The following is a 15434-nucleotide window of genomic DNA, read 5'->3' as shown; positions in this document are numbered from 1 at the left end:
TTGAGTGTAATACTTTGTGCTGCCTCCGGAGGCATAGCCTATACACCCAATTGTCTGGGTCTCCCAATAGAGCGAAAAAGAAATACAGGGATCAGCTCAGTTATGTGGGTGGAGATATACAGGGATCAGCTCAGTTATGTGGGTGGAGATATACAGGGATCAGCTCAGTTATGTGGGTGGAGATATACAGGGATCAGCTCAGTTATGTGGGTGGAGATATACAGGGATCAGCTCAGTTATCTGGGTGGAGATATACAGGGATCAGCTCAGTTATGTGGGTGGAGATATACAGGGATCAGCTCAGTTATCTGGGTGGAGATATACAGGGATCAGCTCAGTTATGTGGGTGGAGATATACAGGGATCAGCTCAGTTATGTGGGTGGAGATATACAGGGATCAGCTCAGTTATGTGGGTGGAGATATACAGGGATCAGCTCAGTTATGTGGGTGGAGATTTAAAGGGATCAGCTCAGTTAAGTGGTTGGAGGTATACAGGGCCCAGCATCATTCTGAGCACTGCTAGATCTGCAGAAGATAAAACCGTGATTGCATTAACACTTAAGCATGCAGACTAGCAAGTGACACATCGCTGGAATCAGGGTCTCGGACGCTATAAGATGCTCCTCTCAGATTACACAGCAAAAACCTGTTGACAGATTCCATTTACACCCCTACCTATAATCTGCTGTCCTATATATCACAATGACAAAACGCAGCCTTTTTGGTATATCATACTTTCGCATCCCATTCCATGTTCCTGTTTATTGGCTTTTCAAACTAACGAAGGAAACAAAATGACCGTCAGACCTTGAATCTGCTTTTTTGGAGACACATATTCCAGCACTACCATGGCCATGTATAAGCAGTCCAGTGAGACTTGGTTTCCTGTCAGTTGTGAGTGGTATAGCCCTCTCAGTTGTTTCTAGATACAGATCCACATTTATAATTTTCCCATTCACCGTACCTTGTGGTAACTCATATGCTTGGTGTGCCAATCATTCTGCAGCCAGTGCTCCGGGGAGTTCTCCTTCACAAAGTCACTCACACGGTTTCTGAAGTCATTGGGTTTCAGAAGCAGTAACTGAATAATGAAGTAGCACACTTGGGCTTCATTCCCTTCATGGCTGCGCATGGCCTGTGATGAAAAAAAAATATATCTTTGAATTTTCTGCCCTCATCAATAACCAAAAAGGAGAAAAATCGGAATATATTACCAAGCACAGTATCAGTCTGTCCAAGGTCACAATGTTGTACTTCCACACCATGTCATTCAGCATCTCGATACACTTATTGAGCTGTTGACCGCCGGCTGAGGTGGAGAACTCGTAAACAAGAAAATCGGCAAATGTGCGGACATGAGCAACAAGAGCTCTGGCGCCAATTCGCTCCAAAACTCTGAGGAAAAGGAGAAAACAAATTACTGAGGAATTGGACGTGCACAGACCGGCACCTACTCAATGTATTTAACCGCAATGCTACGCTTGTGTTCTGTGGTATAAGGTGCCCTCTTCAGCACTGTTTATGGGGACAACTTTTTAAATTGTTGGACTAAAGGCAAAGTAGATTTTATTCTTAGGGTATGTGCCCATGATTAGGACTCCCTGCGTCCTGGATGTAGCGGGTCCTGAACAGTGGGGCAGACAGTCTCTTCCACAGGTGATCGCAGCTGCTCGTACCCAGCATCAGGGTTCAGTGCGCTGCGGTCTCCTGCTTGTATTCTCTCTACGGAGGACGCATGCGAATTCGCAGAAAACAATTGACATGCTGCGGTCTGGAAGGACGCTACGCAGGTCAGTGTTTGCTGCGGAAAAAACAAGCACAGTGAGCACGGGATTTCTAGAAATCCATCCACTGTGCTTGTCCTGTACAACTCAGTGTTTTGGATGCAGCTGAAGCATGCTGTGTCCAAACCGCTGCACATACTGATCATGGGCACGCACCCTTAGAATAATAAGTCACACAATTTGCATAAGTTAAAAAAATAAAATCTTATAAATGTGCCCCCGCATGTATGTACTATGTAATGGCCGTGTCTGACCATACAGAGCTGCTCCAGGTTATGGTCAGCACATATCGCAGCTCCTGATCAGGGGAAGAAGCATATGTCAATTATGATAAGTGAGTCTACAGTTGTGGTTAGCAGGTGCTGCTTTCTAAAGCAAGAAATGTCACCACCTGAGGCAACACTTTCTACTGATGTGTCACTTAGTCTGCTTACTGGGGTTTTGACAAAGTCACTGTTTTCACTGCTGCAGTTCTAGCAGTCTTCAGAATGCTGAGCTTTGTATACCTCCACCAACACCCCTGACTGACAACTTTGTGTACATTGTATATTGGCAGAAGGTTGCTATTCAGTGGTACGGTTATACAGAGCAGGAGGCCTAGATGGCACAAGACAACAGGTCCTTCAGTGATAATCTTACCCACAGCACATATAATCTGTCACTATACAATGTACACAGAAAGCTGTGGTGTGGATGGGATTAAACGCAGAACAACATATGAGCTCTACTAGATCTGAGACAAAAGAAAACTGTGATTCTAGCATAACTGCTACATCCAGTAAACTAAGTAACATCGCTGGAGTCAGGGTCTTTGCCCCTACATCTTGCTGCTCTCAGATTAAATAGCAGAAACCTGCTGACAGATTCACTTTAATGTTTTTTTCCTATATAGTCAAACCCTACCTAGACACGTATAATTGTCTAGGCATCATGAAGACCTATAAACAGGATGAAACATCGCATGTTGTGGATGGGGGTAATAAGTCATGTATTCTTCTTACATGACCATATGGAATGCTGTCATTGTGTCTGCCATATAACTTAAAACAAGTATATGGAGTGAACAGGTGTAGCCTTGTTTTGGGGAGAAAATATATTATTCTAATTCAATATCACCTTTTTATAAATACTAAGGAGAGCTCAAACAGAACAAAGCATGAGAAATAGTTCACCTATACATTTTTACTGCTGCCCTCTCTGCACTGATTGGTTGGGTGCTAAATTATTGTATATTTTCCTATAAAGAAAAAAAAAGAGAATTTTGTTTACTTACCGTAAATTCTTTTTCTTGTAGTTCCGACATGGGAGACCCAGACCATGGGTGTATAGCTAGCGCCTCCGGAGGACACACAAAGCACTACACTCAAATGTGTAGCTCCTCCCTCCGGGCTATATACACCCCCTGGATGACAATCTACCCAGTTCAGTGCAAAAGCTGAAGGAGGATATCCACCCATAAGTAGAGATAGAGTAAAACTCAGCAAAACCAGAACTCTGTCTACTAACAACAGCCGTGAAACACACGGAACAAAAACTGCCAACAGGCAACAGGGAGGGTGCTGGGTCTCCCATGTCGGAACTACAAGAAAAAGAATTTACGGTAAGTAAACAAAATTCTCTTTTTCTTTATCGTTCCTTCCATGGGAGACCCAGACCATGGGACGTTCCAAAGCAGTCCATGGGTGGGAAATAAATAGAAACTGAGAAGTAGGCAAAACCTAACTTCACAAATGGGCGACAGCCGCCTGAAGGATGCGTCTGCCCAAGCTCGCATCTGCCGAAGCATGAGCATGCACTTGGTAGTGCTTCGAAAAAGTGTGCAGACTGGACCAAGTGGCAGCCTGACACACCTGCTGAGCCGTAGCCTGGTGTCTGAAAGCCCAGGAGGCACCGACAGCTCTGGTCGAGTGCGCCTTAATCCCCGGCGGGGGAGGCACCTGAGAACACTGGTAGGCATCGGCGATAGCCGACCTAACCCAACGAGCCAGGGTCGGTTTAGACGCCGAGAGGCCCTTGCGCTGACCCGTGGTTAGCACAAAAAGTGAGGTGCACCGCCGAAAAACGGCGGTGCGAGACACATAGATTCGGAGCGCCCGCACCAAATCCAAGGTGTGCAACGCCTTCTCAAAGCGATGCACAGGGGCCGGGCAAAGAGAGGGCAATGAAATGTCCTGGTTAAGGTGGAAGGAAGACACCACCTTAGGGAGAAAGTCCGGAGTCGGACGCAGAACCACCTTGTCTTGGTGAAACACCAAAAAGGGGGATTCCGAAGAAAGCGCAGCCAAATCAGAAACTCTCCTGAGAGAAGTTATGGCCACTAGAAAGACAACTTTCTGTGAAAGTCTAGACAAAGGAACTTCCCTGAGAGGCTCAAAAGGGGGTTTCTGTAAGGCCGTGAGGACCAGATTAAGGTCCCAGGGATCCAAGGGCCGTCGGTAAGGAGGGATGATGTGAGATGCGCCCTGCATGAAGGTGCGCACCTGAGCCAGTCGGGCGATACGCCGCTGGAACAATACCGACAAAGCCGACACCTGTCCCTTAAGGGAATTGAGGGACAGACCCAACTGCAGACCTGACTGTAGAAAAGACAGGATGGTCGGCAAGGCGAACGGCCAAGGAGCATGGCCGGAAGAGCGACACCAGGACAGGAAAATTCTCCAAGTCCTGTGGTAAATCTTAGCCGAGGAAGACTTCCGAGCCTGAGTCATGGTGGAGATGACCTCAGAGGGAATGCCTGAAGCCGTCAGGATCCAGGACTCAAGAGCCACGCCGTCAATCTGAGAGCCGCAGAATTCTGGCGGAAGAACGGACCTTGAGAGAGAAGGTCTGGGCGGTCCGGGAGATGCCACGGCACCTCTACGGACAGACGGAGCAGATCTGGGTACCAGGCTCGCCTGGGCCAGTCCGGAGCAATGAGTATGACTCGACGGCCCTCCATTCGGATCTTGCGCAGAACCCTGGGCAAGAGAGCTAGAGGGGGAAACACATAGGCCAGACTGAACTGAGACCAATCCTGAACCAGTGCGTCTGCTGCGAAGGCTTGAGGATCGTGGGAGCGAGCCACGTAAACTGGAACCTTGTTGTTGTGCCGGGAAGCCATTAGATCTACTTCCGGAGTGCCCCACTTGCGGCAGATCGATCTGAACACTGACGGATGCAGGGCCCACTCGCCGCCGTCCACGGTTTGACGGCTGAGATAATCGGCCTCCCAGTTTTCCACGCCTGGGATGTGAACTGCGGATATGGTGGACTTGGAGTCCTCCGTCCACTGGAGGATTCGTTGAACCTCCAACATCGCCAGACGGCTGTGAGTTCCGCCCTGGTGATTGATGTAGGCAACCGCTGTCGCATTGTCCGACTGAACCCGAATGTGCTTGCCCGCCAATAGGTGGTGAAAGTCCAGGAGAGCTAGAAACACAGCTCTGATTTCCAGCACATTGATCGGGAGGGCTGATTCGGACGGAGTCCAAGTGCCCTGTGCTCGGTGATGGAGAAATACCGCTCCCCAGCCGGAGAGACTGGCATCCGTGGTGAGGATCACCCAGGACGGAGTCAGGAAGGAACGTCCCTGTGACAGGGAGAGGGGCTGAAGCCACCACCGAAGGGAGTTCCTGGCCTGTGATGACAGAGCCACCAGCCTGTCCAAGGAAGAGATCCGCTTGTCCCAACAGCGGAGAATGTCCAGCTGCAAGGGACGCAGATGGAACTGGGCAAAGGGAACCGCTTCCATGGACGCCACCATCTGACCCAGCACCTGCATGAGGTGTCTGATGGAATGACGGCGGTGCCTCAGCAGAGAGCGCACCGCCAGACGAAGGAACTGCTGTTTGACTAAGGGCAACTTGACAAGTGCCGGCAGAGTCTCGAATTGCATCCCTAGGTACAAAAGTACCCGGGTCGGGGTCAGAGTCGACTTGGGGAGGTTGACAAGCCACCCGAACTGAGTTAGCGTGGTGACAGTGAGAGAGACACTCCGCTGGCAGTCTACACTGGATGAGGCCTTGACTAGAAGGTCGTCCAGGTAAGGAATCACTGCCAATCCCTGGAGGTGCAGGACCGCAACCACTGCTGCCATGACCTTGGTGAACACTCGAGGGGCCGTGGCTAAGCCAAAGGGAAGAGCCACGAACTGGAAGTGTTCCTCTCCGATTGCAAAGCGTAGCCAGCGCTGGTGTGAGACCGCAATAGGCACATGCAGGTAGGCATCTCTGATGTCGATGGATGCCAGAAAATCTCCCTGGGTCATTGAGGCAATGACCGATCTCAGAGATTCCATGCGAAAGTGCCGCACCTGAACATGCTTGTTGAGAAGCTTGAGATCCAGGATGGGTCGGGAGGAACCGTCCTTTTTGGGGACTAGAAAGAGGTTTGAGTAGAAACCGCTGAACCGTTCCCGGGCGGGGACCGGAACAATTACACCGTTGGCCTGCAGGGATGCCACGGCCTGAGAGAAGGCGGCGGCTTTGGAGCAGGGGGGGGTGGACAGAAAAAATCTGTTTGGCGGGCTGGAAGAAAAAGGTATCCTGTAGCCGTGGGTGATGATATCCCGCACCCACTGATCGGAGACGTGTTGCAACCACACGTCGCCAAAGTGGGAGAGCCTGCCACCGACCAAGGACTTTGCTGGCGCGGCCAGATAGTCACGAGGAGGCTGCCTTGGTGGCAGCGGCTCCTCCGGTCTTTTGAGGACGCGGCTTTGCGCGCCAGTTGGATTTACGATCCTTGGCGGTAGTGGACGAGGCCGAGGGCTTAGAGGATGACCAGTTAGAGGAACGAAAGGAACGAAACCTCGATTGGTTCCTGACTTGGGCAGGTTTCTTGGCTTTAGTTTGTGGCAAGGAAGTACTCTTCCCGCCAGTAGCCTCCTTAATTATGTCATCAAGCTGTTCCCCAAACAGCCGGGACCCAGTAAAAGGGAGACTCGCAAGGTACTTCTTAGAGGAAGCGTCTGCTTTCCACTCTCGAAGCCACAAGATCCTGCGGATCGCGAGGGAGTTAGCGGAGGCCACTGCCGTGCGGTGAGAAGCCTCCAGGATGGCAGACATGGCGTAGGATGCAAAAGCCGAAGCTTGAGAAGTTAAGGCATCCATCTCAGGAATAGAGTCCCTGGAGAGGGAATGAATCTCCGCCAGCGAGGCAGAGATAGCCTTAAGAGCCCATACTGCCGCAAAAGACGGGGAGAAGGAGGCTCCTGCCGCCTCAAATACAGACTTGGCCAGAAGGTCAACCTGGCGGTCAGTGGGGTCCTTAAGAGAAGTGCCGTCAGCCACAGCAACGACTGTGCGGGCTGAGATTCTGGACACCGGAGGGTCCACCTTTGGGGACTGGGCCCATTCCTTAACCACCTCTGGTGGAAAAGGAAAACGGTCATCTGAACTACGCTTCAGAAAGCGTTTGTCAGGACAGGCCCTGGGCTTGTTAACAGTGGTCTTAAAGCTGGAGTGGTTAAAAAACATACTCCTAGGTTTCTTAGGAGAGGTAAACTGGTGTACCTCTACCAGAGAGGGTTGTTCCTCTGACTCTTGTGGGTTGAGGTTCAGTACGGAGTTAATGGACGTAATCAAGTCACTAACATCCGCATCACCCTCAGACAAGTCAATGGGGTACATAGAGGCAGCGTCTGAGCCCACAGCAAGTGAATCCTCCTCGCCCTGCACCTCGGCTTGTGAATCAGAGCCGTGGGAAGAGGAAGGAGAAGGGTCCGTGCGTCTCCGTTTAGGGGGACGGGGTCCTAGGACCTGCTCTGAGGGCTCTGCAGAGCTCGGAGCCGCAGAGACACCCTGAGAGGGAGGCTGATGCATAGACAGCAGCGTCCGGGACAGCTGCCCCATGGAGTCGGCAAACGACTTGGAAAGAGCTTGTGAAAAAGATGCTACCCAAGCCGGGGGTTCAGCCACCGGGGCCGGAGCAGCCGGAGGGACCCCTGCGGAGGCTCCAGGCTGAGACACAACCATATTAGCACAGGTATCACAATGTGGGTATGTGCTTGGCTCTGGCAGAATTAGCTTACAAGCAGTGCATATAGCATACATGTTTGCAGCCTTGCTCCTAGTGACAGACATGCTGCTGTGGAGGAAGTTCTGCAGCCAGATACACTCCTGTAGAAAGCCTGAGAGTGTAATAAAAAGTCCACAACCAGGGGTTGTGGCTTACCAGCCCTGCTCTCTGTGTGTCCTCCGGATTTCACCGCTCCCCTGTGAAGTGTCAGCCTTCCAGATAGTATGCAGCTGCAGCTTCCAGCGCTTCCCAGTGTGAAAAACGCTGAGAAAATGGCGCTGGGAGAAGGAGGGGGGGCGTGTATAAGCCCAGGAGCGGGAAACACAGAGGGCAGAGAGACACAGGGAGGTAGACAGGGGAGGGGACATCTCCCTAGAGAGGAGTGCCCTCCCCTCTGCTGGTCGGGCGGTGGGCGGCGCTGTATGCAAAGAAGGGAATTTTGTTACTTACCGTAAATTCCTTTTCCTCTAGCTCTTATTGGGAGACCCAGACGATTGGGTGTATAGCACTGCCTCCGGAGGCCACACAAAGCAACTACACTAAAAAGTGTAAGGCCCCTCCCCTTCTGGCTATACACCCCCAGTGGGATCACTGGCTCACCAGTTTTAGTGCAAAAGCAAGAAGGAGGAAAGCCAATAACTGGTTTAAACAAATTCACTCCGAGTAACATCGGAGAACTGAAAACCGTTCAACATGAACAACATGTGTACCCGCAAACAAACCAAAAATCCCGAAGGACAACAGGGCGGGTGCTGGGTCTCCCAATAAGAGCTAGAAGAAAAGGAATTTACGGTAAGTAACAAAATTCCCTTCTTCTTCGGCGCTCTATTGGGAGACCCAGACGATTGGGACGTCCAAAAGCTGTCCCTGGGTGGGTAAAGAAATACCTCATGTTAGAGCTGCAAGACAGCCCTCCCCTACGGGGAGGCAACTGCCGCCTGCAGGACTCTTCTACCTAGGCTGGCGTCCGCCGAAGCATAGGTATGCACCTGATAATGTTTGGTGAAAGTGTGCAGACTCGACCAGGTAGCTGCCTGGCACACCTGTTGAGCCGTAGCCTGGTGTCGCAATGCCCAGGACGCACCCACGGCTCTGGTAGAATGGGCCTTCAGCCCTGATGGAACCGGAAGCCCAGCAGAACGGTAGGCTTCAAGAATTGGTTCTTTGATCCATCGAGCCAGGGTGGCCTTAGACGCCTGCGACCCTTTGCGCTTACCAGCGACAAGGACAAAGAGTGCATCCGAACGGCGCAGGGGCGCCGTGCGGGAAATGTAGATTCTGAGTGCTCTCACCAGATCTAACAAATGTAAATCCTTCTCATACCGGTGAACTGCATGAGGACAAAACGAAGGCAAAGAGATATCCTGATTAAGATGAAAAGAAGATACCACCTTCGGGAGAAACTCCTGAATGGGGCGCAGCACTACCTTGTCCTGGTGGAAGACCAGGAAGGGAGCCTTGGAAGACAGCGCTGCTAGCTCAGACACTCTCCGAAGAGATGTGATCGCTACTAGAAAAGTCACTTTCTGTGATAGTCTAGAGAGTGAAACCTCCCTCAGAGGCTCGAAGGGCGGCTTCTGGAGGGCAACTAGTACCCTGTTCAGATCCCATGGATCCAACGGCCGCTTGTACGGGGGTACAATATGGCAAACCCCCTGCAGGAACGTGCGCACCTTAGGAAGGCGTGCCAAACGCCTCTGAAAAAAGACGGATAGCGCCGAGACTTGTCCTTTAAGGGAGCCGAGCGACAAACCTTTTTCTAACCCAGATTGCAGGAAAGAAAGAAGGGTAGGTAATGCAAATGGCCAGGGAGACACTCCCTGAGCAGAGCACCAGGATAAGAATATCCTCCACGTTCTGTGGTAGATCTTAGCAGACGTGGGCTTCCTAGCCTGTCTCATGGTGGCAACGACCCCTTGGGATAAGCCTGAAGACGCTAGGATCCAGGACTCAATGGCCACACAGTCAGGTTCAGGGCCGCAGAATTCCGATGGAAAAACGGCCCTTGGGACAGTAAGTCTGGTCGGTCTGGTAGTGCCCACGGTTGGCCGACCGTGAGATGCCACAGATCCGGATACCACGCCCTCCTCGGCCAGTCTGGAGCGACGAGTATGACGCGGCTGCAGTCGGATCTGATCTTGCGTAGCACTCTGGGCAAGAGTGCCAGAGGTGGAAACACATAAGGGAGCCGGAACTGCGACCAATCTTGCACTAGGGCGTCTGCTGCTAGAGCTCTTTGATCGCGAGACCGTGCCATGAAGGTTGGGACCTTGTTGTTGTGCCGGGACGCCATTAGGTCGACGTCCGGCCTTCCCCATCGGCGACAGATTTCCTGAAACACGTCCGGGTGAAGGGACCATTCCCCTGCGTCCATGCCCTGGCGACTGAGGAAGTCTGCTTCCCAGTTTTCTACGCCGGGGATGTGAACTGCGGATATGGTGGAGGCCGTGGCTTCCACCCACATCATAATGCGCCGGACTTCCTGGAAGGCTTGCCGACTGCGTGTCCCCCCTTGGTGATTGATGTATGCCACCGCTGTGGAGTTGTCCGATTGAATTCGGATCTGCTTCCCTTCCAGCCACTGCTGGAAGGCTAGTAGGGCAAGAAACACTGCTCTGATTTCCAGAACATTGATCTGAAGGATGGACTCCTGCTGAGTCCACGTACCCTGAGCCCTGTGGTGGAGAAACACTGCTCCCCACCCTGACAGACTCGCGTCTGTCGTGACCACCGCCCAGGACGGTGGTAGGAAGGATCTTCCCTGTGATAATGAGGTGGAAAGGAGCCACCACTGCAGAGAGTCCTTGGCCGTCTGGGAAAGGGAGACTTTCCTGTCCAGGGATGTTGACTTCCCGTCCCATTGGCGGAGAATGTCCCATTGAAGTGGACGCAGATGAAACTGCGCAAACGGAACCGCTTCTATTGCCGCCACCATCTTCCCGAGGAAGTGCATGAGGCGTCTTAAGGAGTGCGACTGACTTTGAAGGAGAGCCTGCACCCCAGTCTGTAGAGACCGCTGCTTGTCCAGCGGAAGCTTCACTATCGCTGAGAGAGTATGAAACTCCATGCCAAGATACGTTAGTGATTGGGTCGGTGACAGATTTGACTTTGGGAAGTTGATGATCCACCCGAATGCCTGGAGAGTCTCCAGTGCAAAATTCAGGCTGAGTTGGCATGCCTCCTGAGAGGGTGCCTTGACCAGTAGATCGTCCAAGTAAGGGATCACAGAGTGTCCGTGAGAGTGCAAGACTGCTACCACTGCTGCCATGATCTTGGTGAACACCCGAGGGGCTGTCGCCAGACCAAATGGCAGAGCCACGAACTGAAGATGGTCGTCTCCTATCACGAAGCGTAGAAAGCGTTGGTGCTCCGTAGCAATCGGCACGTGGAGATAAGCATCTTTGATGTCTATTGATGCTAGGAAATCTCCTTGGGACATTGAGGCAATGACTGAGCGGAGGGATTCCATCCGGAACCGCCTGGCGTTCACATGCTTGTTGAGCAGTTTTAGGTCCAGAACAGGACGGAAGGAGCCGTCCTTTTTTGGAACCACAAAGAGATTGGAGTAAAAACCTCGCCCCCGTTCCTGAGGGGGGACAGGGATCACGACTCCTTCTGCTCTTAGAGAGTCCACCGCCTGCAGCAGGGCATCTGCTCGGTTGGGGTGTGGGGAGGTTCTGAAGAACCGAAGTGGAGGCCGAGAACTGAACTCGATTCTGTACCCGCGAGACAAAATGTCTGTTACCCACCGGTCTTTGACCTGTGACAGCCAAATGTCGCAAAAGCGGGAGAGCCTGCCACCAACCGAGGATGCGGAGGGAGGAGGCCGAAAGTCATGAGGTAGCCGCCTTGGAAGCGGTTCCTCCATTTGCTTTCCTGGGGCGTGAGTGAGCCCGCCAGGAATCTGAGCTCCCTTGTCCTTTCTGAGTCGTTTTGGACGAGGAGAATTGGGCCTTGCCCGAGCCTCGAAAGGACCGAAACCTCGACTGCCACTTTTTCTGTTGAGGTTTACTTGCTCTGGGCTGTGGCAAGGAAGAGTCCTTACCCTTGGACTGTTTTATGATTTCAGCCAATGGCTCACCAAACAGTCTGTCTCTAGATAATGGCAAGCTGGTTAAGCATTTTTTGGAACCAGCATCTGCTTTCCAGTCCTTTAACCATAAGGCTCTGCGCAAAACCACAGAATTGGCGGCCGCCATAGAGGTACGGCTCGTAGATTCTAGGACAGCATTGATAGCATAGGTCACAAACGCAGACATTTGCGAAGTTAGGGACGCCACCTGCGGTACTGCTGGATGCATGATAGCATCCACCTGTGTTAAACCAGCTGAAATAGCTTGGAGTGCCCACACGGCCGCGAATGCTGGAGCAAACGACGCGCCGATAGCTTCATAGACAGATTTCAACCAAAGGTCCATCTGTCTGTCGTTGGCATCTTTAAGTGAAGCGCCATCCTCTACTGCGACTATAGATCTAGCCGCAAGCTTGGAAATTGGGGGATCCACCTTTGGACACTGGGTCCAGCGTTTGGCCACTTCAGAGGGAAAAGGATAACGGGTATCCTTAGAACGTTTAGAGAAACGCTTGTCTGGATGAGCGTCGTGCTTCTGGATTGATTCTCTGAAGTCAGAGTGGTCCAAAAAAGCACTTAATTTACGCTTGGGATACAGGAAATGGAACTTCTCCTGCTGTGCAGCTGCCTCCTCTGCTGAAGGAGCTGGTGGAGAAATATCCAACAGTCTATTAATCGCCGATATAAGGTCATTAACCATGGCGTCACCATCAGGGGCATCCAAATTGAGAGGGGCCTCAGGATTAGAATCCTGATCACCGTCCTCAGTCTCATCATAGAGAGACTCTTCTCGCTGAGACCCTGAGCAGTGTGATGACGTCGAGGGTCTTTCCCAGCGAGCTCGCTTAGGCTGCCTGGGACTGTCATCTGAGTCAGAGACTTCAGCTTGTGATGCTTGAGACCCCCTTGAAGTACGGATTAGTTCCAACTGAGGGGGACCGGAGAGCATAGACACAGCAGTGTCCATGGTCTGAGGAACTGGCCTGGCCTGCAAGGTCTCCAGGATTTTTGTCATACTCACAGACATTTTATCAGCAAACACTGCAAAGTCTGTCCCCGTCACCGGGGCAGGGTTCACAGGCGTCTCTGCCTGGGCTACCACCACAATAGGCTCTGGCTGACGAAGTGCCACTGGGACTGAACATTGCACACAATGTGAGTCATTGGAGCCTGCCGGTAGATCAGCCCCACATGCAGTACAAACAGTGTACACAGCCCGTGCCTTGGCAGCCTTGCGTTTTGCGGATGACATGTTGCTGCCTCCTCAGAGCAGTACAGGGTGTCCAGCCAAGAAGCGACCTTACAGTGCACTATATAAATATATATATATATATATGGTACCAAGAAAAAAGTACACTAATATAACACTGAGGCACTAGAGGGGCCAGCACTACTGTGCTGCTTACCGCCCGCTTAGGAGCGGTGTGTGGACGCCAGAAATCCCTCTAGTCTGGGTCTCCCAGAGCCTGCTGCCTTTCCCCAGCCAGACCGCATGTGTAATGGCTGCCGGCGTCCTTGTGGAGAGGGGGGGCGGGCCCTGGGCGTACACCGACGAAGAGCGGGAAGTCTGCTTCCCCCTGTGCCTAGTGAGAGGGCTGGAGCATGTAAATAAAGCTCCAGCCCTCGGCGCTGTCAATTGAGCAGCGTCTCTCCCCTACCCTGATTGACAGGGTGGGGGCGGGAACGAAGCGGCGCTAGGCCGCAGAAGCCGGGGGCTAAAGTTAGAAGCGCCGCCGCCGTAAAAGCGCGGTCGGCGCAAAGTCCCCGGCGCACTGCAAGTCGCAGCTGCGCCGCCGCTCCAGGAGCGGTCGGCGCAGTAGTTCCCAACATGAAACGTCACTCAGCAAAGCTGCAGTGACCTAACCCCAGCGCACAGCGCTACTGTCCCCGGCGCACTATAACGCTCAGCAAGCCTTGAGAGTGTCCGTGCCTGCCGGGGACACAGAGTACCTGAAAGTTGCAGGGCCTTGACCCTGAACGGCACTCCCGCTCCAAATCCAGCAGGTTCTCTGGGTCTGTGGATGGAGCCCGGCCCCAGGGCTTGGGGGCCGGCAAGATCCCACTTCCACAGAGCCCTCCAGGGGATGTGGAAGGAAAACAGCATGTGGGCTCCAGCCTCTGTACCAGCAATAGGTACCTCAACCTTACAAGCACCACCGCGGGTGAGAAGGGAGCATGCTGGGGGCCCCATATGGGCCCTCTTTTCTTCCATCAGATATAGCCAGCAGCTACTGCTGACTACAAACAGTGGAGCTATGCGTGGATGTCTGACCTCCTTCGCACAAAGCAGAAAACAGGTGAGCCAGTGATCCCACTGGGGGTGTATAGCCAGAAGGGGAGGGGCCTTACACTTTTTAGTGTAGTTGCTTTGTGTGGCCTCCGGAGGCAGTGCTATACACCCAATCGTCTGGGTCTCCCAATAGAGCGCCGAAGAAACATGCATAGGAAGCCGAAAACGAAACTAGGCCCAAACTGAAGCCGGGGCCTAGATTTTAAAGTGCGGCCGACGAGCAGGCACCGTCGGCGCGGTTCTCATGGAAAATTCCCAGAACCGGCCGAAATTAACAGTAACGCTAAAGCACATACTGTCCCCCTAATAAAAGTGCCCGGGACCCCTGAAAAAAACGTCTCAATACTTAGCTTTGAGACGCAGGGCCATGGCCCTGAGTGGGGGTTAACGCTCCTTCCAGCAGGGACCAGACAGGGCTGCGGATGGAGACCGGTCTTCTGCAAGCAGAGAGGACCGTGATGGCTCCCACTTCAAACAGAGCCTCGACAGAGGATGCGAAGTAGCTCGGCATGTGAAGGCTCCAGCCTTAGTAAAATCAACCTTAACAGCACCCCGCAGAGTGGAGCGTGAAGGGACATGCCGGGAGTCCAGACTGGACCCGCTTTTCTTCCAAATCTTTAAAAATTAAAATAAAAAATATCAGGAAATGAAAATGTGTGTGATCCTCCTGGAACACAAAGCGTTGAACTGGGTGGATTGTCATCCAGGGGGTGTATATAGCCCGGAGGGAGGAGCTACACATTTGAGTGTAGTGCTTTGTGTGTCCTCCGGAGGCGCTAGCTATACACCCATGGTCTGGGTCTCCCATGGAAGGAACGATAAAGAAAACCTAGCCTTTTCATTACCTGTATCCAATTTGATTGATTTGATCTGTCTCTAGAAGCATTTTCCACAGCAGACAGAGGAACAGAGGCGAGGAGCCTTGCAAGGAGAAGTGTGAGATGATATCATTTTCATTGGTCATAGACTTCCACTTCCGATACTCCTCTTCCACATTTTTCTTGAGGTTGAATCGGCTTTCTTGAGGCACATTGTTCTGCTTGAAGAACGCCTATTTAAAAAAAAAAAAAATAAATTAATTTTAAAGAGTTATAACCTACAAATTATATGTCATATAGAATTATGCTGCATTTACACTATTTTTTACCCCTCCACCATAAATATTTACCCATCAGAAAAATATAGCCGTTAATGGTTACAAATGCACAATAGCCTCAGTCAATTAGGAAGAAAACACTAGTCATTGACAGGTTAAACTTCCCAATGTAAAAAGAGATCGGTCAGCACCTT

General features: G+C 51.9%; 1 protein-coding gene across 2 annotated transcripts in view; it reads right to left on the bottom strand.

Annotated features, from left to right (window-relative positions):
- Positions 1 to 15434, bottom strand: part of MED23 (mediator complex subunit 23) — a 226605-nt gene that overhangs the window by 53294 nt on the left and 157877 nt on the right. For both annotated transcript variants that reach the window (XM_075339880.1, XM_075339881.1), the window contains 3 exons: positions 14990 to 15195; positions 1216 to 1396; positions 966 to 1136 (listed from right to left, as the gene is read on the bottom strand). In XM_075339880.1, coding sequence (XP_075195995.1) covers positions 966 to 1136; positions 1216 to 1396; positions 14990 to 15195 — 558 coding nt within the window. The remainder of the gene's footprint in view (positions 1 to 965; positions 1137 to 1215; positions 1397 to 14989; positions 15196 to 15434) is intronic.

The sequence above is a fragment of the Anomaloglossus baeobatrachus genome, chromosome 3 (genome assembly GCF_048569485.1).
Source record: "Anomaloglossus baeobatrachus isolate aAnoBae1 chromosome 3, aAnoBae1.hap1, whole genome shotgun sequence".
Taxonomy (NCBI): Eukaryota; Metazoa; Chordata; class Amphibia; order Anura; family Aromobatidae; genus Anomaloglossus; species Anomaloglossus baeobatrachus.
This window is presented reverse-complemented; position numbering and strand designations above follow the sequence as displayed.